General features: G+C 46.6%; 1 protein-coding gene across 1 annotated transcript in view; it reads right to left on the bottom strand.

The window, feature by feature from the left end:
• DNAH5 (dynein axonemal heavy chain 5) overlaps nt 1-27,002 on the bottom strand; it is a 4,110,061-nt gene that overhangs the window by 1,901,702 nt on the left and 2,181,357 nt on the right. The window contains exon 29 of the mRNA XM_069219645.1: nt 24,399-24,598. Coding sequence (XP_069075746.1) covers nt 24,399-24,598 — 200 coding nt within the window. The remainder of the gene's footprint in view (nt 1-24,398; nt 24,599-27,002) is intronic.

Genomic DNA, 27,002 nt, shown 5'->3' with positions numbered 1-27,002 from the left:
CACCTTTGGCAACTATCCCCTCATAGCAAAGAGTTGAAAAATAGACGAAGCATTCAGAGGATGGAACATGGATCTGCTATTCAGGTCCCTGGAGGTTGGTGCCACTGGCGACCACCTTCCAGAAGTGTGAGTAGTCCTTAGGCTAAGTCCTGCCATCTATTATCATCCCACTCCTTCTTGGCATTCAAAATACTATGTTTATATCCCTTTCTGGTAGCTGAAATCAGAGATGGATTTTTCATCTTAATAGCCCTGGCCAGGGTACACCTTGGATACCTACATTCCCTCCTAAACCATCTGTTGTTTTTTTAGGGGGAATTAAAAAATAAGCAGCTATATCCTAGAAAAAACACTTTATGCAGCACTCTAGGATCTGGAGAATCACCATCCTTCCCATTACTTTCGAAAATCATGGCCAGTGTCGCCTTTAGATTATTCCTAAGGTGTAAAAGAAATTGCTGGTTTTGTGACAACCTGTCGCCATTTAAGGCAGCACTTATCAAATGTGCGAACAACATTACCAGTACTGGTTAAGGTTAAAGGGACAACTAAATACTTGTCTAACAATGTAAGCACTCTATCCCATACTACCGCAGTGACCACAGTCTTAAGTCCACCAAGATATAATCAATATGACTTTTAGACAAATGATTATTAAATGTACTTGCCCCATTGGAATCTTATTTTGTTTAACCGTTAGTGGCCCTAATTTAGTTCTATGGTAAGTGCTTTTAGTTCAGGAGCAGCCTGGGTCCATCATTTGATGGGGCAAGCTCCAGCTGAAACCTGTCCCATGCTTCATCCTCCTCTGCAGTAATTTCTGTCTTCCTTGTAGAGCGGCTCAAACGTAATGTTGAAGTCCTCAGCGAGGATCAGATTAGGACATGTCCAAAGCTTATCTACATATGTTTTGAGGGACTGAATAGTCCCAGAAGCACATCCACCTTTTCCCTTTTGTGCATAGATGTTAAAGAATGTCACACTAGTGTTGTCTCCCCCTGCTTACTTCAATATGTAGTATATCAGTGTTAGAAAAGGGGGTCTCTCGTTGGCAGTCAGTTTGCACTCTGTCCAAGCAGGGACCCTCACTCTAGTCAGGGTAATGGAGATGCACACTTAAGATAGCCCCTGCTCGATTTCCACACAGGGATCCTCGGGTCCATGCAGGTTCACATTGATTTTGACACCCAGCGATGATGCGTGAGAAATCCGCCCGCACGGTGATGGAAAACTGCGCTGCCTGGGGTTTGCGTCATTTTCAGCAGCCTCAAGCGGGTGTTTGCATTGTTTCTCCAGCTGCGATGCAGGTGATGTGTCGATTTCCCAGCCGCAGGTGGTACATCGATTTCAGCTGCGAGGCGGGTGGCACGTCGTTTTTACAGCCATGTTGCAGGTGGTGCATCAAAAGTTTCCCAGCACAACGTCCTGTGTGTGGATTTCAGTCCTTGTTCTGCCACATTCGCCTTTCAAGGGCCCAGGGACTGGATAGGGCACCACTTGGCAGGGTAGGAGTCTCAGCAGAGAGTCCAGGTTCTGGTAGAGGAAGTCTGTGATGGCCCTGAGACTTCAAAACAGGAGGCAAGCTCAGTCCAAACCCTTGGAGGCACTTCACAAGCAGGAATATACCACAAAGTCCAGTCTTTGTCGACTTCTAGGCAGAAGCAGCAACTGCAGGCCCACCCAGCAAAGCACAATCACAAGCAAAGGGTCAATACTTCTCCTTCAGCTCTTCTCCTTGGCAGAGGTTCCTCTTGAATCCAGAAGTAAACTACAAATCTGGGTTTCGGGTCCACTACTTATACCCCTTTCTGCCATTTTTACATTGTGAGTTCACAGACACCAAACTCCAATCTCTATCTGCTCCCAAAGGGAAACTGCACTTAAAATATATTTAAAGCCAGTCCCCATGTGAGAGAGATAGCCCTTGCAACAGTGAAAACTGAATTTGGCAGTATTTCACTGTTAGGACACGTTGGACACACCAGTACATGTCCCACATTTAACCTCCACTGCACCCTGCCCATGGGGCTAGCTAGGGCCTACTTTAGGGGTGCCTTAGAGGTAAAAAAAAAAGGAAGGTTTGGGCCTGGAAATTGGGTACACGTGCCAGGTCGAATTGGCAGGTAAAACTGCACACACAGACACTGCAGTGGCAGGTTTGAGCCATGTTTACAGGGATAATCGTGTGGGTAGCACAATCAGCGCTGCAGGCCCACTAGTAGTATTTGATTTACAGGCCCTGGGCACCTCCAGTGCACTCTACTAGGGACTTACCAGTGAAACGAGTATGCCAATCATGGATAATTCAATCACCAATACAATTTACACAGAGCACATATGCACATTAGCACTGGTTAGCAGTGGTAAAGTGCCCAGAGTCCTAAAGCCAACAAAAACTGGTCAGACAAATAGGAGGAAGGAGGCAAAAAGTTTTGGAATGACTCTGCAAAAAGGGCCAGGTCCAACAATCAGGGTAGTCAACTGCTAGTGGGTAAATTTTAAAGAGGACTTCACCCAAAATATTAGGCCAAACTAGGTCTCCCAAACTTACTTGGTCTAGCTTGAATTTCATAAGACACATAACCACCTTTGTGCAGGTGTTTAATAGACCGGGATTTTTGGAATAGGCATATATCATAATTGTCAAAAAAATCACAAAATAAGAGGGGCATCACCTTATCCACGAGGGCAGCCACATTCCAAGAAACCACAGTGATTAATGATAATGACTCGGTTTTAAGGGAAATCTACAACATATGACAATTGTCTTCTAAGCCAATGGCAACAATGGTTGGGATTTCATAGATTGACCTGGTGTATCCAAGCCAACCATCTTATCAAGGCTTAAGGAGTCAATAGCCTGGGAAGGTAGGCTATGTCTGGGTGAAGTGGAGCTAGATACTAGGGCGTAACTACTTTTGGTGCAAGCGGTTTGGATAACATGAATCCAGGCGACATAGACGGAGAGTTTAGCACACTTTAGTGAAGCCCTATACTGTCTCCAAAAACGGGAACACAGGAAATAAGAGTGATACTGAGGAAACAGTTAAATGGCCATATAGGTCCCCTACTATCCAAGACCTTAGCAAGATCACACTTTCCCCTCAACTTGACAGTCATTGTCCTCCAGACCAGAGAGGACCGTAAACCTATTTCCATACAGGGGCTGGTCTGTATGCTGTGAGCTACAGTGTGGTTGAATTTCTCCTTGTTTTAGGGGCAAAGTGTTTCTAAAAATAACTCAGTGGAGCAACAGTTATTTGCCCTGACTGAGCTGCACTAATCTTGACTTGCCGAACAACTTTCCTTACTTCTGAGCGCCTGTTAACCCCTTGGCTGCCAGGCCTTTTCCCCCTCCTGTGCAGCCTTTTTTGGGCTATTTGGGGCAATTCGCGCATAAGCTCTCATACCTTTTTGTTCACATAAGCTACCCACGCCAAATTTGCATCCTTTTTCATCCTAGGGATTCTAGAGGTACCCAGACTTTGTGGGTTCCCCAGAAGGAGGCCAAGAAATTAGCCAAAATACAGTGAAAATTTCGTTTTTTTTAAAAAAAATGGGAAAAGGGACTGCAGATGAAGGCTTGTGGTTTTTCCCCTGAAAATAGCATCAACAAAGGGTTTACAGTGCTAAAATCACCAGCTTCCCAGCTTTCAGGAACCGGCAGACTTGAATCAGAAAACCCAATTTTGGCATTTTACTGGGACATACCCCATTTTTACGATTTCTTTGTGCTTTCAGCCTCCTTCCAGTCAGTGACAGAAATGGGCGTGAAACCAATGCTGGATCCCAGAAACCGAAACATTTCTGAAAAGTAGACAAAATTATGAATTCAGCAAGGGGTAATTTGTGGAGATCCTACAAGGGTCCTACAGAATCCTACAGAAAATAACAACTGAAAAAAAAAAATATTGAAATTGAGGTGAAAAGAACAGCAATGTTTCTCTACGTTTTACTCTGTAACTTTTTCCTGCAATGTCAGATTTTTTTTAAAATAATATACCGTTAAGTCTGCTGGACTCTTCTGGTTGCGGGGATATATAGGACTTGTAGGTTCATCAAGAACTCTAGATACCCAGAGCCAATAAATGAGCTGCACCCTGCAGTGAGTTTTCATTCTATACCGGGTATACAGCAATTCATTTGCTGAAATATAAAGAGTAAAAAATACCTATCAAGAAAACCTTTGTATTTCCAAAATGGAGCACAGGATAAGGTGTTGAGGAGCAGTGGTTATTTGCACATCTCTGAATTCCGGGGTGCCCATACTAGCATGTGAATTACAGAGCATTTCTCAAATAGACGTCTTTTTTACACACTCTCTTATATTTGGAAGGAAAAAATTTAGAGAAAGACAAGGGGCAATAACACCTCTTTTGCTATTCTATGTGTCGCCCAAGTCTCCCGATAAAAATGGTACCTCACTTCTGTGGGTAGGCCTAGCCCCCGCGACAGGAAATGCCCCAAAACACAACTTGGACACATCCCATTTTTTCACAGAAAACAGAGGTGTTTTTTGCAAAGTGCCTACCTGTAGATTTTGGCCTCTAGCTCAGCCGGCACCTAAAGAAACCAACCAAACCTGTGCATTTTTGAAAACTAGAGACCTAGGGGAATCCAAGATGGGGTGACATGTGGGGCTCTGACCAGGTTCTGTTACCCAGAATCCTTTGCAAACCCCAAAATTTGGCTACAAAAACACATTTTCCTCACATTTCGGTGACAGAAAGTTCTGGAATCTGAGAGGAGCCACAAATTTCCTTCCACCCAGCATTCCCCCAAGTCTCCCGATAAAAATGGTACCTCACTTGTGTGGGTAGGCCTAGCGCCCACGGAAGGAAATGCCCCAAAACACAACGTGGACACATCACATTTTTTCACAGAAAACAGAGGTGTTTTTTACAAAGTGCCTACCTGTAGATTTTGGCCTCTAGCTCAGCCGGCACCTAGAGAAACCTACCAAACCTAACCTGTGCCTTTTTGAAAACTAGAGACCTAGGGGAATCCAAGATGGGGTGACTTTTGGGGCTCTGACCATGTTCTGTTACCCAGAATCCTTTGCAAACCTCAAAATTTGGCTAAAACAACATATTTTCCTCACATTTCGGTGAAAGAAAGTTCTGGAATCTGAGAGGAGCCACAAATTTCCTTCCACCCAACGTTCCCCCAAATCTCCAGATAAAAATCATACCTCACTTGTGTGGGTAGGCGTAGCACCCGCGACAGGAAATGCCCCAAAACACAACGTGGACACATCCCATTTTTTCACAGGAAACAGAGGTGTTTTTTGCAAAGTGCCTACATGTAGATTTTGGCCTCTAGCTCAGCCGGCACCTAGGGAAACCTACCAAACCTGTGCATTTCTGAAAACTAGAGACCTAGGGGAATCCAAGATGGGGTGACTTGTGGGGCTCTGACCAGGTTCTGTTACCCAGAATCCTTTGCAAACCTCAAAATTTGGCTAAAAAAACACATTTTCCTCACATTTCGGTGTCGGAAAGTTCTGGAATCTGAGAGGAGCCACAAATTTCCTTCCACCCAGCGTTCCCCCAAGTCTCCCGATAGAAATAGTACCTCACTTGTGTGGGTAGGCCTAGCGCCCACGAAAGGAAATGCCACAAAACACAACGTGGACACATCACATTTTTTCACAGAAAACAGAGGTGTTTTTTGCAAAGTGCCTACCTGTAGATTTTGGCCTCTAGCTCAGCCCGCACCTAGGGAAACCTACCAAACCTGTGCATTTTTGAAAACCAGAGACCTAGGGGAATCCAAGATGGGCTGACTTGTGGGGCTCTGACCAGGTTCTGTTAACCAGAATCCTTTGCAAACCTCAAAATCTGGCTAAAAAAACACATTTTCCTCACATTTCGGTGACAGAAAGTTCTCGAATCTGAGAGGAGCCACAAATTTCCTTCCACCCAGCGTTCACCCAAGTCTCCCGATAAAAATTATACCTCACTTGTGTGGGTAGGCCTAGCGCCCACGAAAGGAAATGCCCCAAAACACAACGTGGACACATCCCATTTTTTCACAGAAAACAGAGGTGTTTTTTGCAAAGTGCCTACCTGTAGATTTTGGCCTCTAGCTCAGCCGGCACCTAGGGAAACCTACCAAACCTGTGCATTTTTGAAAACTAGAGACCTAGGGGAATCCCAGATGGGGTGACTTGTGGGGCTCTGACCAGGTTCTGTTACCCAGAATCCTTTGCAAACCTCAAAATTTGGCTAAAAAAACACATTTTCCTAACATTTCGGTGACAAAGTTCTGGAATCTGAGAGGAACCACAAATTTCCTTCCACCCAACGTTCCCCCAAATCTCCAGTTAAAATGATACCTCACTTGTGTGGGTAGGCCTAGCGCCCGCGACAGGAAATGCCCCAAAACACAACGTGGACACATCACATTTTTTCACAGGAAACAGAGGTGTTTTTTGCAAAGTGCCTACCTGTAGATTTTGGCCTCTAGCTCAGCCGGCACCTAGGGAAACCTACCAAACCTGTGCATTTTTGAAAACTAGAGACCTAGGGGAATCCCAGTTGGGGTGACTTGTGGGGCTCTGACCAGGTTCTGTTACCCAGAATCCTTTGCAAACCTCAAAATGTGGCTAAAAAAACACATTTTCCTCACATTTCGGTGACAAAGTTCTAGAATCTGAGAGGAGCCACAAATTTCCTTCCACCCAGCATTCCCCCACGTCTCCCGATAAAAATGGTACCTCACTTGTGTGGGTAGGCCTAGCGCCCACGAAAGGAAATGCCCCAAAACACAACGTGGACACATCACATTTTTTCACAGAAAACAGAGGTGTTTTTTGCAAAGTGCCTACCTGTAGATTTTGGCCTCTAGCTCAGCCGGCATCTAGGGAAACCTACCAAACCTGTGCATTTTTTTAAACTAGAGACCTAGGGGAATCCAAGATGGGGTGACTTGTGGGGTTCTGACCAGGTTCTGTTACCCAGAATCCTTTGCAAACCTCAAAATTTGGCTAAAAAAACACATTTTCCTCACATTTTGCTGACAGAAAGTTCTGGAATCTGAGAGGAGCCACAAATTTCCTTCCACCCAACGTTCCCCCAAATCTCCCGATAAAAATGATACCTCACTTGTGTGGGTAGGCCTAGCGCCCGCGACACGAAATGCCCCAAAACACAACGTGGACACATCCCATTTTTTCACAGGAAACAGAGGTGTTTTTTGCAAAGTGCCTACCTGTAGATTTTGGCCTCAAACTCAGCCGGCACCTAGGGAAACCTACCAAACCTGTGCATTTTTTAAAACTAGAGACCTAGGGGAATCCAAGATGGGGTGACTTGTGGGGCTCTGACCAGATTCTGTTACCCAGAATCCTTTGCAAACCTCAAAATGTGGCAAAAAAAACACATTTTCCTCACATTTCGGTGACAGAAAGTTCTGGAATCTGAGAGGAGCCACAAATTTCCTTCCACCCAGCATTCCCCCACGTCTCCCGATAAAAATGGTACCTCACTTGTATGGGTAGGCCTAGCGCCCACGAAAGGAAATGCCCCAAAACACAACGTGGACACATCACATTTTTTCACAGAAAACAGAGGTATTTTTTGCAAAGTGCCTACCTGTAGATTTTGGCCTCTAGCTCAGCCGGCACCTAGAGAAACCTACCAAACCTACCAAACCTAACCTGTTCTTTTTTGAAAACTAGAGACCTAGGGGAATCCAAGATGGGGTGACTTTTGGGGCTCTGACCAGGTTCTGTTACCCAGAATCCTTTGCAAACCTCAAAATTTGGCTAAAACAAAATATTTTCCTCACATTTCGGTGAAAGAAAGTTCTGGAATCTGAGAGGAACCACAAATTTCCTTCCACCCAACGTTCCCCCAAATCTCCAGTTAAAATGATACCTCACTTGTGTGGGTAGGCCTAGCGCCCGCGACAGGAAATGCCCCAAAACACAACGTGGACACATCCCATTTTTTCACAGGAAACAGGTGTTTTTTGCAAAGTGCCTACCTGTAGATTTTGGCCTCTAGCTCAGCCGGCACCTAGGGAAACCTACCAAATCTGTGCATTTTTGAAAACTAGAGACCTAGGGGAATCCAAGATGGGGTGACTTGTGGGGCTCTGACTAGGTTCTGTTACCCAGAATCCTTTGCAAACCTCAAAATTTGGCTAAAAAAAAACACATTTTCCTCACATTTTGGTGACAGAAAGATCTGGAATCTGAGAGGAGCCACAAATTTCCTTCCACCCGGCGTTCACCCAAGTCTCCCGATATAAATTATACCTCCCTTGTGTTGGTAGGCCTAGCGCCCGCGACAGGAAATGCTCCAAAACACAACGTGGACACATCCCATTTTTTCACAGGAAACAGAGGTGTTTTTTGCAAAGTGCCTACCTGTAGATTTTGGCCTCTAGCTCAGCCGGCACCTAGGGAAACCTACCAAACCTGTGCATTTTTTAAAACTAGAGACCTAGGGGAATCCAAGATGGGGTGACTTGTGGGGCTCTGACTAGGTTCTGTTACCCAGAATCCTTTGCAAACCTCACAATTTGGCTAAAAAAACACATTTTCCTCACATTTCGGTGACAGAAAGTTCTGGAATCTGAGAGGAGCCACAAATTTCCTTCCACCCAGCATTCCCCCACGTCTCCCGATAAAAATGGTACCTCCCTTGTGTGGGTAGGCCTAGCGCCCGCGACAGGAAATGCTCCAAAACACAACGTGGACACATCCCATTTTTTCACAGGAAACAGAGGTGTTTTTTGCAAAGTGCCTACCTGTAGATTTTGGCCTCTAGCTCAGCCGGCACCTAGACAAACCTACCAAACCTAACCTGTGCCTTTTTGAAAACTAGAGACCTAGGGGAATCCAAGATGGGGTGACTTTTGGGGCTCTGACCAGGTTCTGTTACCCAGAATCCTTTGCAAACCTCAAAATTTGGCTAAAACAACATATTTTCCTCACATTTCGGTGAAAGAAAGTTCTGGAATCTGAGAGGAACCACAAATTTCCTTCCACCCAACGTTCCCCCAAATCTCCAGATAAAAATGATACCTCACTTGTGTGGGTAGGCCTAGCGCCCGCGACAGGAAATGGCCCAAAACACAACGTGGACACATCAAATTTTATCACAGAAAACAGAGGTGTTTTTTACAAAGTACCTACCTGTGGATTTTGGCCTCTAGCTCAGCCGGCCCCGGGGGGGGGGTTTAGATATGGCCTAAAATAAATGTGCCCCCCAAACCCCCTGGGGAGCGACCCTTGCCTACGGGGTTGCTCCCTTGTGTGACGGTGCATAAAAAAAGATCCCCGGTGCCTAGAGGTTTCTGCCCCCCTTGGGGGCAGATTGACATAAAATTGGCCTATTTGCCCCCGGGGGGGGGCAGAAATGGTCTAAATACAGTTTACCCCTCCAGGGGAGCGACCCTTGCCTAAGGGGTAGCTCCCCATCTCTAAAAAAAACAAACAAACAAAAAAAAGAAACACAATTTTTTTTTTGCCCTGGCGCCTAGAGGTTTCTGCCCCCCTGGGGCAGATCAGCCTAATAACAATCGGCCGAACTGCCCCCAGGGGGGGCAGAAATGGCCTAAAATAAATTTGCCCCCCGGGGAGCGACCCTTGCCTACAGGTTCGCTCCCCTTGCGTGATGGCGCAAACAAAAAGATCCCTGGTGCCTAATGGTTTGACCTAAAATCGGCCGATCTGCCCCCAAAGCGGGCAGAAATGGCCTAAATACAATTTGCCCCTCCAAGGGTGCGACCCATGCCTAAGGGGTCGCTCCCCATCTCTAAAAAATAAACAAACAAAAAAAAAGTAGCCCTTGCACCTAGACGTGTCCCGATCTGCCTCCAGGGGGGGCAGAAATGGCCTAAAATAAATTTTCTCCCCCAGCCCCCCCCGGGGAGCGACCCTTGCCTAAGGGGTCGCTCCCCTTGCGTGAAATTCACGAACAAAAAAAAAAACTCCCTGGTATCTAGTGGTTTCTGTCCCCCTTGGGGGCAGATTGGCCTCATAAAAATAGGCCAATCTGCCCCCAAGGGGGGCAGAAATGGCCCAAATGTACTTTCCCCCCTATGGAGATCTAAAAAGGAAAAAATGTTAGACACAAAATAAAACATCAATAGAGTAATTACAAATCAGACGTCATAGTATAGTGCATATGTTTTTTCAATCAAACATATTAAACAAACTAAGCTCCCTAATCTCGCTTGGGAATCTAAAAGAATTGCCACTCCAGACCAAAACAAGAATTTACCAAAGAGCATATGCCAGAAGCTCAGGAGAAACAATAAATCCCAAAGTAGAAACCAGGAAGCCAAAGGTTAATAACAAAAAAAATTAACAATATGCTACAAGAGTAAACAATTAAAAGATTGTTTCTTATATTTTCTGTAACATGTATTGAATAAACATCATGAAGATCTAAAACATCAATCAGCAGGAAATAAATGTTCTTTTCAGCAATTGACAGTTATTTGGATACATTGTATTCAAGAAAGAATTCTAAACAGAGTTGCTGGTAAAAGGACACTGGTAACTATGGAAACAAGCAATTTCAGTTATTTAGCTACATTGTTTTCAAGAAAGAATTCTAAACAGAGTTGCCGGTAAAAGGAAACCGGTAACTATAGAAACAAGCAATTACTCAACTCCGAAGGCCGGAGGAGAGATCGCAAACAATTACAATTGCTTAGCAACAAAAGTAAACACAATCAGGGAAAGCCCCGATGGAACGAGCTCACCGGGAAGGACTTCGAACACTCGTTAGTAATTTTCTGAAGAAGAATCAGGAAACCAAGTCAGTTCAAGGACGGCTCCAGAATAGTGTGCACTGGAGCTTGGGTGTGGCTGGTTTATATAGGAGAGCCACACCCAAAAAATGGCTACCATTGAGGATTGCTGGGATATGAAGTCCCAGGCACCGTGTGTGAAGGGTGAGGGCAATTAAGCCACCATTTGGTGCTACCTCCTGGCAAATTAACCTTGCCACAAAGGGGACGGGAGGAGAACCATCTGACATTAGAAACAATGGAGCAGGAACTTAGTTTATCTAGGGAAACCTCAGGAAAGATGCGATTGAAACTGGCCCGCACCGGAGCCTGACAGTACACCCCCTCCCCGAGAGCGGTTGAAGACCGGGCTTAGTGGGATGCAGACGATGAAACTGCCGTATCAAGCATTGGGCATGTATTTGAGTGGCAGGCTCCCAGGAATTTTCTTCAGGTCCATATCCTTTCCATGCCACCAGATACCACAACGAGGAGCCTTGGAACCGAGAATCTAGAATAGCCCGCACTTCATACTCCCATTGCCCTTGCACCAATATCGGAGGTGGCCGAGGTACGCCAGAGGAGTTGGCGGGTTTCAACAAGGATGTATGAAAGACCGGATGAATTTTTAAAGAGGGCGGTAGTTTCAATTTGTATTTCACTGGGTTGACTTAACGAAGAATCTCGTAAGGACCGATGAATTTAGGGTTAAACATGTTATGATCTTTAAACATAACATTTTTTGTAGATAACCAGACCTTGTCCTTTTCTTTATATATTGGACCAATTTGATGTTTCTTATCATATTGCAATTTGTAATTCGCTTTCGCCTGTTGCAAGTTGGCCTGTAGTCTTGAGTGTATTTTTAACATGTGAGATAACGCATCTTGGACAGCAGGTAAAGTTCGAATTGCGACTGGCAAATTAACTGGCAATACTTCAGGATTTCTACCATATAACCTATAAAAAGGGGTTTCCTTAATAGATGAGTGATATGAATTGTTGTATGCCAATTCAGCGAGCCAAAGAAGATCAGGCCATGTGGTAGGGGCGTCAGAAGCATAACATCGCAAATATTGCTTTAAGGTTTGGTTTAGCCTTTCTGTTTGACCATCAATTTGTGGATGGTAACTGGTGGATAGGGCATAGTCTATATGCAATCCTCGACACCATGCTTGCCAGAAACGGGCAAAAAATTGTGTGCCTCTATCAGATAGAATGGTTTTGGGGAGTCCGTGAAGGCGGACGACATTTTGGAGGATAAGGGTGGCTAAATTACTGGATGTTGGTAGACCTTTGCAAGCGATAAAATGTGCATACTTTGTGAAACTGTCTATGACCACTAAAATAGTATTCTGATGGCATGCTTCTGGAAGTCCAGTGATGAAGTCCATGCTAATGTGTTCCCAAGGATAACTTGGTGTTGGTAAGGGGATTAACAATCCTTTTGGTTTAGTGTGTGTGTTCTTGCAGCGAGCACATATTTCGCATGATTGTATGAAGGATGTAATATCTTTAGAAAAAGAGGGCCACCAGAAGTATCTTTTCATAAGATCTATAGTTTTTTGGGGGCCTGGATGTCCTGCTACTGGGTAGTGTGTAGCCAATGAAAGGCTGTTTGCCTTAAATCTATAGTTGGTAGAAAAACTCGAGATGCATATAGTGGTAAGCCTTGTTGGATGGTATACATGGTACCTTGTTGTAACCATTTTTTCCACTCTGTAATATGGAACTGAGAGCGAATAATGTCAAGGAAGTCTTCAACGGCTATCAAACATAAAACCTTTGTAGGATCTATGATCGGCTGTGGTCTAGTTTTCTCGTGTGAGAGAGAAGAGTCTTGTCTTGTTAAGGCATCTGCTTTTCTATTTTCCGTGCCTGGTCTAAAGGTTACAACAAAATCATATTCTGAGAAAAATAACATCCATCGTAGTTGTCGAGGAGTTAACACCCTAGCTGAGCTCATGAATTGCAAGTTCCGATGATCAGTGTATACTGTGATTTTGTGCTGTGTTCCTGATAAACAATGCTTCCATTCTTTAAAAGTGTCTCGAATTGCTAATAATTCTTTTTCGCCGATGGTGTAGTTTTGTTCGGCAGCATTCAACTTTCGTGACATATAGGCTACTGGATGTAATTGCCCAGTATAGGGATAATGCTGTGTTAATATGGCTCCTATTGCTACATCAGAGGCATCAGCTTCTACAATAAAAGGTTCTGTGACTCTGGGGTGGACTAGAACTGGGGCAGTAGTGAAGGCCTTTTTGAGTACGATAAAAGTTTCATTGGCTTCAGTAGACCACTGGAAAGGAATGTTTTTACGTAACAACCTAGTGATAGGAGCTACCTTTAAAGAAAAATGGTCTATGAAACGCCTGTAAAAATTTGCAAAGCCTAGGAAACATTGCACGTCTTTTACTGATTTATGCGTAGGCCAATCTACTACTGCTTGGATTTTTTGTTCTGTCATCAGCATTCCATCAGGAGTTAGAGTGACACCTAGAAATTCCACCCTTCTGACGTGAAATTCACATTTACTCAATTTACAGAATAAACGATGACTTCGTAAAGTGCGTAATACTTGTATCACATGTTTTCTATGAAGATCATCTGAATCGGAGTAAATCAGGATGTTATCGATGTAGACGATCACAAAAATATTGAGATATTCCCTTAGTACATCGTTAAGAAAATATTGGAATGCAGCAGGAGCATTACACAGTCCGAAGGGCATTACCTGATACTGGAAGAGCATGTAGCGGGTTTTAAATGCTGTTTTCCACTCATCTCCTTCACGTATGCGAACTAAATGGTAGGCTCCACGTAAGTCCAGTTTGGTATAAATCACTGCGCTTTTAACTTGGTCTAACAAGACGGGGATTAGTGGCAATGGATATTTGTTTTTGACAGTGATTTTGTTTATGTCTCTATAGTCTATGCAAGGTCTTAACTCTCCGTTTGCCTTAGGTACAAAGAATAGCGGAGAGGCTGCTGGAGAGCGTGAGGGTCGAATTAACTTGTTTTTTAAACACTGATCAAGATATTCTCGCAGATATAAGTTTTCTTTTTCCGACAAAGCGTATATTCTGCAATTAGGTATGGCAGCACCAGGTAAAAAGGCTATTTAGCAATCGTACGGCCTATGGGGAGGTAAAGTGCTTGGAGCTTTCTCACAGAAAACATCGGCATACTCAGAATATATGTCAGGTAAGACAATAGCTTTTTCTGCTGCAGTGGCTATGCATTGAGATGTTTTTTCTTGTTTATCATGCGAACAATTCTTTAGACAAAACGCTGAGGAAAACTTTAAGGTTTGTTTTTGCCAATCTATGTGAGGATTGTGCAGTATTAACCAAGGGATGCCAAGTATGAAGCCATATTGGGGGGCCTGAATAATATTAAAAAGGAGTTTCTCGGAATGATTATGACCATCGATGTCTTGACAAATTGTGTGAATGGAAGAAGTGCACATAGTTACTTGTCCTCCAGAGAACTCACTCCCATCCACGGCTTGTACAATTTCCGGTAACCTTTTTCGTACACAAGGGAGTTGTAAGGTTTTGACTGTTTGTGAATCTGCAAAATTTCCTGTTGCACCAGAATCTATTAAGGCTTGAATTTTTTGCCATTTCCTCAAAACCAGGATTTGCATGGAGAGCTGCAGATGTCTATTATGGCACTTAGAATCAGAGTGTACTGAAGGGATCATTAAATTACCCAAGAGGTCCCCTTCCTTGTTTCTTGGGTTTCCTAGTTTTCCTCAGTATTATCCAACATGGCTACCTTTTTCTGTGGAATGTTTGTAGAATCTGTTTTATTTCTTGGTTTAGCTAAACAATCCCTCACAAAATGGCCTTTCTTTCCACAATAGAGACATTGGGGGTCATTCTGACCCTGTCGGTCTGAGACCGCCAGGGCAAAAATGACGAAAGCACTGCCAACAGGCTGGCGGTGCTTTCTTCCCTATTCTGACCGCGGCGGTACCGCCGCGGTCGCACCGCCGGGGCCGGCGGTTTCCCGCCGTTTATGCCCCGGCGGTGATAATCCGCCAGGGCAGCGCTGCAAGCAGCGCTGCCCTGGGGATTATGACCGCCTTCCCGCCAGCCTGTTTCTGGCGGTTTGCACCGCCAGGAAGAGGCTGGCGGTAAGTGGGGTCATGGGGCCCCTGGGGGCCCCGGCCAGCTTTTCACTGTCTGCATAGCAGACAGTGAAAAGCGCGACGGGTGCAACTGCACCCGTCGCACGGCCGCAACACCGCCGGCTCCATTAGGAGCGGGCTCCTGTGTTGCGGCCTCATTCCCGCTGGGCCGGCGGGTGCAAACTTGGTTTGCGCCCGCCGGCCCAGCGGGAATGTCGAAATGGGGGCCGCGTGAGTGCGGCCGCTTTGGCGGCGGTAGCCGCCCGCCAAGGTAGGAATGACCCCCCTTGTCCCTTGCGACGACGAAGATCCTTTTCTTCCTTGGTTAAAGGCTGGCGGAGAGTTCCTATTTCCATAGGCTCTTCCACATTCCCGACGATGCTGAGGGTAAAGAATTTCTGTATCTGTCTGGATACCAAGAACTACGCTCAGGGCGTTTTTTGTTTCCTTTTCGTTCAGTAAGTCTATGATCTAATCTCGGAATGAGGTTAATTAGATCCGTACAGGTCTTGGGTTGCGGGTCTATTTGTGCCAGAATGTCTTTTAATTCCTCTTTAAGTCCTTGATAAAAAAGGGCTGATCTTTTCTCCTCTGGCCAAGAAGTTTCTACTACCAAACGGTTGAAATGAGACAGGTAAGAGATGAGGTCTTTATTGCCTTGTCTTAACTCAAGAAGTTCTCTGTCAGCTGACATGGTAACAGCGCGTCGATCAAATACTTTTTCAAATTCTTCAACAAAAAGACGCCAATTATATAATAATCAACTATCCTGACGCACCAGGGGGACTGCCCAAGAGGCAGCATCACCAGTCAAGTACGAAATGAGAAATGCTATTCTGGATTGTGGATCTGGAAAAGCAGTAGGGCGGCATGTGAAATGTAACTCCACCTGAGTAAGGAAAACTTGTACTCTTGAAGGGTCTCCCGAAAAGCGTTCAGGGGCCGCAAGAGGAATTTGTGTAGGAACATTCATAGATATATTACTGGGAGGTACACGTGGTTGGGGTGTTGCACCGTCTACCTTAGCTTGTAACTGTGTCACTTTTGTGACTAGCGCCGCCGTTGTGTTTTTAGAGTTTTGGAGTTCTTTTTGTAACTGCGTAATGGCTTGCATTACGGTATCTAAGGTGGCCATCCTAAACAACAACCACACAGACCAAGAGGAATGTAAAAAACTCTTATTAATGCCATGTGGCCCCCTGAAATGACGGCTGCCTGACCTGTAGGGTGGGACAAGGGGAAATGAGGTAACTGTGCTGGCGTTGTACACCGTCGCGGTGGGCGGTCGAAGACCGCGCCGCTATTCAGCATTGGTTAACATTGGGCCCTATGGGTCCGAGGAACCAATGACGATGTATGCCGGCGGTGACGGTACGCACTGCCAGGGACGTGACCGCCATTTTCTGTCTGTTCACTCACTTGATACCTGACCTTCAACAGGAGAGGACCTACACTGCAAGTGCTGCTGTGACCTGTGTCTGGAAGCAACAATGGCTCATTTGTCTGGGGAAAGGGCCCCTGCCTTCACTTCGGAGGAGTTGGAGAAACTAGTGATGGGGTCCTCCCCCAGTACACGCAACTGTACAGTCCTCCAGACAAACAGGTGAGTACACTGTGAGCATGCTGAATGGGAAATGCCTGCATCGAGTGGTGTAGCTGGAAGATACATGGTGGGGGGCTGAGGCCTACATGGGCGGATGGTGAGTGTATGTGCGTCATGGCATGGGTGGTAACTGGTGGGCAATGAGTATGATGGTCCGGCCGCGTGAGTAATGTCCTTTCCCCCTGTACCATTCCTCTAGGTCAGCACCCACCAGAAGAAGGCTATTTGGTGTGCCATCACCAAGGACCCTGGGGGTCTACCACAGACGGAGAACCACTGCCGTAAAAGATGGGAGGACCTGCGCCACTGGACCAAGAAGACGGCGGAGGCCCAGCTGGGGATGGCCTCCCAACGTGGGAGGGGTGCCCATCGCACCATGACCCCCCTGATATTCCGGATCCTGGCGGTGGCCTATCCAGAGTTGGATGAGCACTAGAGGGCATCTCAGCAGCCACAAGGGGGTGTGTACACTCTCATTCAGCTGACTCTGCATGCATTACGAGGTGTCTGGGCGGGGGAAGTGGGCAGTGGGTTCCCCCTAGGCCAGGACGATCTTGGTAGGCAAGGTCCCTTGTGAGGCAGGCTATGTGGCACCCCAAACCCACTAGTGGTAAGAGCCATCTACACCTAGTCAGGCTCCTGTGACTTCCAGGTGTGCAGCAATTGGGCTTAGGCCTCGTACCCCATGGGCATGTGAGAAATCTAGGAACTATAACTGCATGGCGTAGTGCAGAGGGCTGCTCACTGTCTGTTGTGTCCGCCAACGGCAGTGGTGTTGCATGCACTGAACATGTCTTTCTTCTGTCTTTCCCTCCCCTTTTTTGTGGTCTCAGGCGGAGGAGCATTGGCACCGGAGCAGGAGGGAGCTACATCCCACTTGGCCCTGGAGGGTGAAGCTACGGAGTCTGAAGCCACCAGTGGTACGGAGGGTGAGGGGAGCTCCACGGCGGGGACAGGAGCAGAGACCAGCGACTCCTCCTCTGATGGGAGCTCCCTTGCGGTGGCGGGTCCCTCTCTGCCCACCGCATCAACAGGTACAGCCGCCACCCCCCTACCAGCACCGCCCTCCCAGCAGACCCTCAGCGTCTGTCCCGTGCCCGCTCACCCAGGAGGGTGGGCATCTCCTTCGCCCCAGGCACCTCAGGCCCTGCCCCAGTCAGCCCTGCTGCCCTCAGTGAGGAGGCTATTGACCTCCTGAGATCCCTCACTGTTGGGCAGTCTACCATTCTGAATGCCATCCAGGGTATTGAGAGGCATTTGCAACAAATAAATGCATACCTGGAGGGCATTCATTCTGGCCAGGCAGCCCAACAGATAGCATTTCAGGCTCTGGCCCCAGCACTGATGGCAGCCATTGTCCCTGTGCCCATCCTCCCCCCTCCAGCCTCCTCCACCCAGACCCAATCCCCTGTACCTCTGCCTAATCCAGGCACACCATCAGACCAGCATGCACACACATCAACACACAAGAGTGGCTCAGGCGAACATAAGCACCACACATCCCACAGACACTCACACAAGCAACATACCCATGCACATATACCAACATCCAATTCCTCCACTGTGTCCCCCACCACCACGTCTCCCTCCCAGTCTCGTCTCCACTCACACCTGCATGCACTACATCCTCAGCCACTACCTCCATCACCAGCATGCCCATCACCACACACCGTTCACGTGCAATCACCACCCCCACTACCATTCACACATCCCCACTGTCCTCTACCAGTGTGTAGGAAGTTGGCTCTCTATATACTATTTCAAAGTAAGAAATAGTGTGCACAGAGTCCAAGGGTTCCCCTTAGAGGTAAGATAGTGGCAAAAAGAGATAATTCTAATGCTCTATTTTGTGGTAGTGTGGTCGAGCAGTAGGCTTATCAGGGGGTAGTGTTAAACATTTGTTGTACACACACAAGCAATAAACGAGGAACACACGATCAAAGACTTACTCCAGGCCAATAGGTTTTTATATAGAAAAATATATTTTCTTAGTTTATTTTAAGAAACACAGGTTCAAGATTTACAAGTAATACTTCAAATGAAAGGTATTTCACTCAGGTATTCTAGGAACTTTGAATAATCACAATATCATGTATAGTTTTGACAAAAATGGCAATAAGCTATTTTAAAAGTGGACACAGTACCAAAATCAGCAGTTCCTGGGGGAGGTAAGTAGAGGTTAAGTTCACAGGTAAGTAAAACACTTATAGGGTTCAAAGTTGGGTCCAAGGTAGCCCACTGTTGGGGGTTCAAGGCAACCCCAAAGTTACCACACCAGCAGCTCAGTGACGGACAGGTGCTGAGGTCAAAGAGGTGCCCAAAACACATAGGCTTCCATGGAGAACAGGGGTGCCCCGGTTCCAGTCTGCCAGCAGGTAAGTACCCGCGTCCTCGGGGGGCAGAGCAGGGGGGTTTTGTAGGGCCCGAGGGGGACACAAGCAGGCACAGAAAGTACACCCTCAGCGGCACTGGGGCGGCCGGGTGCAGAGTGCAAAGAGGCATCGGGTTTTGTATTGAAAGCAATGGGGAGACCCAGGGGTCTCTTCAATGATGCAGGCAGGCACGGGGGCTCCTCGGGGTAGCCACCACCTGGGTTAGGCAGAGGGTCGCCTGGGGGGCGCTCCTGCACTGGAGTTCAGTTCCTTCAGGTCCTAGGGGGAGCGGGTGCAGTGTTGGTTCCAGGCGTCCTCTGAGGCTTCAGAGGTCGCTGGTCCCTGTTGGATGCATCGATGTTGCAGTTTTCTTCGAAGTTGGGAGACAGGCCGGTAGGGCTGGGGTCCAAGCAGTTGTCGTCTCCGTCTTCACTGCAGGGCTTCAGGTCAGCAGTCCTTGTTGTTAAGGTTGCAGGAATCTAGTTTCCTAGTTTCTGGGGAGCCCCTAGATATTGAATTTAGGGGGGTGTTTAGGTCTGGGAGGGCAGTAGCCAATGGCTACTGTCCTTGAGGGTGGCTACACCCTCTTTGTGCCTTCTCCCTGTGGGGAGGGGGGCACATCCCTAATCCTATTGGGGGAATCCTCCATCCACAAGATGGAGGATTTCTAAAAGTAAGGGTCACCTCAGCTCAGGACACCTTAGGGCCTGTCCTGACTGGTGGGTGACTCCTTGTTTTTCTCATTATCTCCTTCAGCCTTGCCTCCAAAGGTAGGGGCAGTGGCCAGAGGGGCGGGCATCTCCACTAGCTGGGATGCCCTGGGGCGCTGTAACAAAAGGGGTGAGCCTTTGAGGCTCACCGCCAGGTGTTACAGTTCCTGCAGGGGGAGGTGAGAAGCACCTCCACCCAGTACAGGCTTTGTTCTTGGTCACAGAGTGACAAGGGCACTCTCCCCATGTGGCCAGCAACATATCTGGTGTGTGGCAGGCTGGCAGAAACTAGTCAGCCTACACTGGAAGTCGGGTATGTTTGTAGGGGGCATCTCTAAGATGCCCTCTGGGTGTATTTTACAATAAATTGCACACTGGCATCAGTGTGCGTTTATTGTGCTGAGAAGTTTGATACCAAACTTCCCAGTTTTCAGTGTAGCCATTATGGTGCTGTGGAGTTCGTGTTTGACAAACTCCCAGACCATATACTCTTATGGCTACCCAGCAATTACAATGTCTAAAGTTTTGCTTAGACACTGTAGGGGCATAGTGCTCATGCACTTATGCCCTCACCTGTGGTATAGTGCACATTGCCTTAGGGCTGTAAGGTCTGCTAGAGGTGTGACTTACCTATGCCACAGGCAGTGTGAGGTTGGCATGGCACTCTGAGGGGAGTGCCATGTCGACTTAGTCATTTTCTCCCCACCAGCACACACAAGCTGTGAGGCAGTGTGCATGTGCTGAGTGGGGGGGTCCCTAGGGTGGCATAAGACATGCTGCTGCCCTTAGAGACCTTCCCTGGCATCAGGGCCCATGGCACCAGGGTACCCAGTTACAAGGGACTTACCTGAGTGCCAGGGTTGTGCCAATTGTGGAGACAAAGGTACAGTTTAGGGAAATAACACTGGTGCTGGGGCCTGGTTAGGAGGGTCCCAGCACACTTTCAAATCATAACTTAGCATCAGCAAAGGCAAAAAGTCAGGGTGTAACCGTGCCAAGGAGGCATTTCCTTACAAAGTGTGTCTGTGAGCCCTCCGCCCAAAGTACACAAACGCAGGCACACACCCACCCAACAGCCATCCACCTCACAACAGCCTCCAGCCTATGCACCTTTATCCAAATTCAGCAGACGTACACCTCCTACAACCACTACCTCTTGCTCCACTCCCAAACCCCCTCCATCTTCCCGTCCCAGTGTGTCTTAAAAACTTTTGCTGGCTAACATTGACCTCTTCCCTACACCTCCCCCCCTGTCCTTCCCCTAGGGCCAGGCTTTCCAGGTCCCAGCCCAGCACCTCAGCCACCACATCCCCAGGCACAGTGGTGCCAGCAACTGCGTGGTCAAGGAGTGTGCCAACCATCAGGGCTGCCAGTGTGCCACGTAGTGAGGGAAAGGACATTCCGTCACCTGCCAAGATGAAAAAAGGTGCCCACACCCCGGAGGGAGAAGCCGAAACCACCAGCCACCAAGGGGTCACCGAAAACAAAAGGGGATAGTGGCAAGACGACTGCGCCTCCATCAAAGGTGGGGAAGGGCCAAAACAGAAGGGCAGGTCAGGAGAGGGCATGGTGGCACAGACTGAGGGACCAGTGTCACACCTTCTCTCCACGTCCACGCCAACCCGTACGGCGGCGAACACCGCCACCTGCACCGCCTCCGGCACGTCTACAGCCGTTGCAACAGTCTCCAGCCTCTTCCCCGGTGGGCAGCCGTCCGAGGCTGCAGGAGACAGCAGTGTGCGGTATGTCACTGCCTACATGGCGTATCATGCTACCTGTACCTCGCCAATGTCATGCCACGCACACCCAGGTGAGTGAATTGTACCAGCTACACTGCACGTGGAGCACTCTGGGCACCAGGCCCCCTCCAGAACCAGTGGAGAGATACATCCGCTACCTCAGTCCTTGGCAGGATGAAGCACTCTGGGCACCAGGCCCCCTCCAGAAGCAGTGGAGAGGTACATCCACTACCTCAGTCCTTGGCAGGATGAAGCACTCTGGGCAACTGGCCCCCTCCTGAACCAGTGGAGAATGACAACCACTTGAGAGACTGTGGCTTTGCACTCCCCAGGATAAAGCAGTGGGCAAACCACCCACTGGAGAGACTTGAGAGACTGTGGCTTTGCACTCCCCAGGATAAAGCAGTGGGCAAACCACCCACTGGAGAGACTTGAGAGACTGTGACTTTGCACTCCCCAGGATAAAGCAGTGGGCAAACCACCCACTGGAGAGACTTGTGAGACTGTGGCTTTGCACTCCCCAGGATAAAGCAGTGGGCATGGAGCCCCCTCGTGCAGCAGTGGCGCTGTGTGTTCATCTGGCTGAGGTGTCCCCCCCCCTCCCCCGGAGGTGCCTGTTTCATTTCGATCTGATGCCCCTCTAGTGTTCTCTCCGTTTCCAGTCAGGTATCTAGGGTGGGCTTCGCCCATGGATTTTGGGCCCAGTGGTCCCCGGACAATGATTGGTGCACTATCCGGACTTGTGTAGTTGGTGTACATAATTGTATTTACTGGATTTTGAACTTTGATAATGAGATTTCACATGATAACATTTGTTCAAATCATTTCCTTTTGTCCTTGCGTTCTTCTAGGGGGTAGGGGGGGTTGTATGTGTACTGTTGCTGCATGTATTTGTGTGTATGGTGTTGTGGGTGAGGGTGGGGGCATTGCATGTTGCGTGTGGGTGTCACTCTCTTTTTCCTCCCCCCTCCCCTGTGTTGTAGGTGCAGTACTCACCGTGGTCGTCGCCGCCGTCTCTGGTGCTCCTGTTGGAAGAGAAGGAAGACCAGCATCGGCAGTATCTGCAATTCGGGCTCCATGGCGTCCTGGTTCCTCGTGGGGTGTGGAGAGGTGAGTGTTTTCCCTTCTGTGTACTGTTTCCGACGTGTTTTTGTTCGCGTTGGTTCCGCCCCGGAAAAGGTGGCGGATAGGCCTCTTGTGATATGGTGGGCGGTACATTGTCTTCCACCTGTCTGTTGGCGGTTACTGCCGCAGTGTTTGTTTCTACCGCCGTGGCGGCCGGAGTGTTAAAGTGGCTGTCTATGTTGGCGGTTTCCGCCATGGTCATGATTCCATTTTTTTTCCCGCCGGCCTGTTTGCAGTATTACCGCCGCTTTAACATCGACCGCCAGGGTTGTAATGAGGGCCTCAGATACATATGGTCAATCATTAATGAGATACCCATACCCTAGGTACTTGTCCTAGACATGTTCTATGTAATTATGCTAATGAAAGGTCTAGTAGCCCTATGGGGACATACAGTTGGTGAGTAACCACTAGACCTTCTGGTCTTACCATATAAATAGCTACAGAATCGATGTAGGTGTTTTTTCCCAATCCAACATGGCGCCCGCTCGGGACGCCGCGATCACGGTCTCAGGATCGTTTTGAGGATCTTCTCATCGTATACAAGGTAAGGCACAAAAGTCCCATGGAATAATCTATATTATCAATCTATAAGATATGTTTTAGTTGTCCTGATTTACTGCTCTTTTGATTTTCGCTGCAATATTCGTCTGCATAACTCAACCAAATAAATAACAAGAGTTACATATATATTGGACATGATCTATGTTTTCTCATCACTACAATATTTGTTAATGCTGACTAGGGAACGACTGCTCAGCTTCTATGTTAAATAATGCTTAACAGTCCTCGAATGTCATGTGCATATAGGACACTCATTATTCTACCTAACAGTTACAACTTGTTAGACAACATCCGTATTTTTCAAAATTCCCTCCGGGGAACTGATATACTTGTTACTCACCGACTGCATGTCCCCATAGGGCTACTTAGACCTAACATTAGCATAATGACATAGAACATGTCTAGGACTAGTACCTGTTACCCTGTATATTATCAGGTTCTATTTAATACTCATGGGTATCTCATTAATGATTGACCATATGTATCTAAGTGTTTTCATTTCACACCTTGCTTCCACTTAGACTATTTACATTAAGCGATGAATCTTCCTTGAAGTACAACGATAATGGTATGATGCCTTTTTTGACGATAAGCATTAACTTATATATTTGATCACCAACGATTATTATATAATACTAATACGTCAGCTACCCTAATTCTCACGGTGCCAGCACAGCTTTCACTCAGAATTATGAATCTTAAACACTGCCTATTCATACCTTACGTCTACTTCTACTTTTTGAATCGTTTATCTTTGGCACAAGTCTATGAACATGTTTCTTGACATCACCAGTTATTAATTTTCCATCTATCTTTTCATCCCTTTATTTCACCTATGCTACGACAGACTTGGGTTTGACTTCGGGACTTAAACTTGGTTATGATCACCATCTGAAATTCCTTTTTCTGTTCTTAGACACATCTATTTTTTCTTGCGCCAAGGGATGGTATCTCCAATGGGCTTCTACTAATATTTTAACCTATCATTCCTTTAAGTAATACTACTCTGGCCTGATCACTCTTTTACTATTTGCAACCTTGAAAAAGCCCCAGGGGAACACACCACAAGGGGGCGAAACACGTGCCAGCTGTCTCGTTTTGCTTTGTCTGACAAACTTACTGTGTATGCAACCAATAAGTGCACTGAAAACGAAAACGTGGATTTCAAACTTTATTGCCTGAACATAACTCGACATACGAATATAACTTTTGATCCTTTTTAAAGTGGGTTCTCAACTTTTTGGATCTCGATTTCTGATTTGGGGCTAACTGGTCCATCCCCCAATTGACTACCCACTGTTTAATAACTTCATTTTGGGCAATTTTGATAACAGGGATAATTGGACCTTTGCTACTTGTTTTTGAACCCAATGACTTTAAAATGTTTACAAATTTTACCTGTTGCTCATAAGAGATCCTAGGATCATCAAGCTATCTTCCATGCTTGCAATAGTTTCTGATGTGCTGTCCCCTCTTAACAGCAGCTCTCCTCTGGTTTTAAAATTTGCAAATGTAAATGTTTTATTGTCCCACTCTGCAATGACCAGTTTCAGCTTCTGTTCGATATCCTTCTCCTTCACAGCGCTGATGCATATATCCTAGAATAGTAAAAGACAGCGGTCAAACTGTGCTGTGTACATAGCTGCACCAATGATGCGGGGAAAGTGTAATGGTTGAGTTTAGTAATTATTTAATTATATACAGTATTTAAAGTTTTGGCACATTTGAAAGTCCACCATCAGAATGTCAAGCTTGTGTTCATGTGTAAGGAATGGGTAATGCAGCATTTGTTCCTCGATTCTGAGTCCCAAATTGGTGCAGGCACGTACACAACTGTTGGTAAAGTCATATGTTATTTAAGCAATCAACTGCACCAGCACAAATGGCTAATAAACCAAACAATATGAAGACTACATAAGAAAAAGGTGTGCTAAAAAGGGACACCAGGGCCCATATTTATACTCTGTGCCGGATTTGCGTTTTTTTTTTTAATGCAAATTCGACGCAATCTTAACTTCATATTTATACTTTGATGCCAGACCCGTCTAGCGCCAAAGTTATGGAGTTTGAGTCATTTTTTGTACATGAAAACCTATCTTGCACTAATGACATGCAAGGTAGGCCTTCCTGTGCAAAAAATTACTCTAAGGCATGTGCACCTTATTTATCCACTGGCATCAAAATGACACACAGGAGAAGGCAGGCCTTAAAACATGGCACCCAACCGAATTTGCGCCGTTTTTTAATGCCTGGGTCAGGGCAGGCGTTAAGGGACCTGTGGGCTCATTTTCATGGTTAGAGACCATGAAAGCAGTCCACAGGTGCCCTTCCCTGCACCCAGGGACACCCCTTGCCATCCTCGCCCACCCCTGGAGGATACCCATGGATGGGGGGACCCATCCATGGTGAGTGCAGGTAAGTTCAGGTAAGTATAATTGTTTTGGGGTGGCCTGGGGGGCCTAACTTGGGCCTTCTTACATGCCACTGTGCCCAATGTCCATTCCCAGGGGACAGAAGTCCCCTGGCATGGCCATTGGGCAGGGGGACATGATTCCTGTCTTTCGTAAGACAGGAGTCATTTCCATGGGGGTTGTGTGTCAAGACACGGCGCAAGTCAGGTTAGAGGCAATATTTCTGACACTAACCTTACTTGCACCATTCTTTGGCGCACAACCCCCAGTCTTCCCTTCGCCACTGCTGCCCGGTTACCGTCATTTATTTTGTCGCAAACCAGGCTGCAGCGCCGGCTAATGCCATTCTATAAATAAGGCACCCGGCCGGCACGTTGGAATGGAGTTGGCCGGCAGTAAACTTTTTGACACAAATCTGCCCAAGCGCTAATTTGCGCCAAAAAGTATAAATATGGGCCTAGATACGTCCTGATGAAGACTCATCCAAAATAATAGGGAATGGAGTCGAAACGCATTAACATCAACTAGAGTATAAATCCAAAATATCAGAAATAATTCAGCTGAAGTAAAACCCAAACACTGAGGTTACGGTTAAAATAATTGTAGTATATAGGCTTCGGATGTACATCTTATCTCACAAAGGCAATCAAAGTTTACATTATTAGCAAGGTCTCTCCAGACATCTGACATGAACCTGATAAAAGCACCGCTCCCCAGTGGACCTACAATTTAATATGCTTATTTAATTTAGAACATGCGGAAGCCAAATGCCAAAATGAAGCAGATAGTAAGTTTAAACTAGCAATCACAATATTTATCACAGATGTTGGTTATAAAATGATGTGTGTAAATGTAACATTGAAAGAATTGTGATTCGTCGGCAGAGATGACTATGATAAAAAACAATTAAACTAAGAGTACATGGAGATGAACGGCAAAGATTCAAATCATTACCACCGCATCACTGACCCTTTCCAAGGTTCTTAATAAGTGCCAATATACCAAAACCAAGCAAAATAGTGGGACCTAGACAAAACAAAGACCTTACACTGTACTGAAATCCACGAGTATTGGATGCCTAAATCACAGAGCCTGAAGACAGAACATAATGATTGATGGTGCTGAAGGCCACATAGTGCATGAAGAGGGCACCAACGCTGCCAAAATCCAATATGACTCAAAGGTGATCCATGAAAGCAGTGAACACACATTCTCTGTCACCAGAAGGTTAAAGTGAGTCTGCAAGGGTTCCTCCTCAAAGAAAGCATGAATGTGCTCGGTAACCACCATTTCAATCAGGTTGGATAGGGTGTGCAAGAAAAAATCATTTGATAGATGACAATTTAAAGGGGACTAATAACAACCCTTTAATAACTACCCTATTGAATTCTAAGGGACCAAGGTCAGTGGCTAGCTGGGTTCTGCTACACCTACATGTGTAAAAGTGTTAAGAAGGAAATGTGTAGTCAGTTGCCAACTATATGAGATTCTTCTTAGGTGAGGGAAGAAAAGCATTAATGTCTGACAAAGCAGGGTTTGCACATATTTATTAACATAAGCACTTGAGTTTATTAAAAGATTAGGAAAGAAA

The sequence above is a fragment of the Pleurodeles waltl genome, chromosome 2_2 (genome assembly GCF_031143425.1).
Source record: "Pleurodeles waltl isolate 20211129_DDA chromosome 2_2, aPleWal1.hap1.20221129, whole genome shotgun sequence".
NCBI lineage: Eukaryota > Metazoa > Chordata > Amphibia > Caudata > Salamandridae > Pleurodeles > Pleurodeles waltl.
The sequence above is the reverse complement of the archived record's forward strand: the minus strand, read 5'-3'. Positions and strand labels throughout refer to the sequence as shown.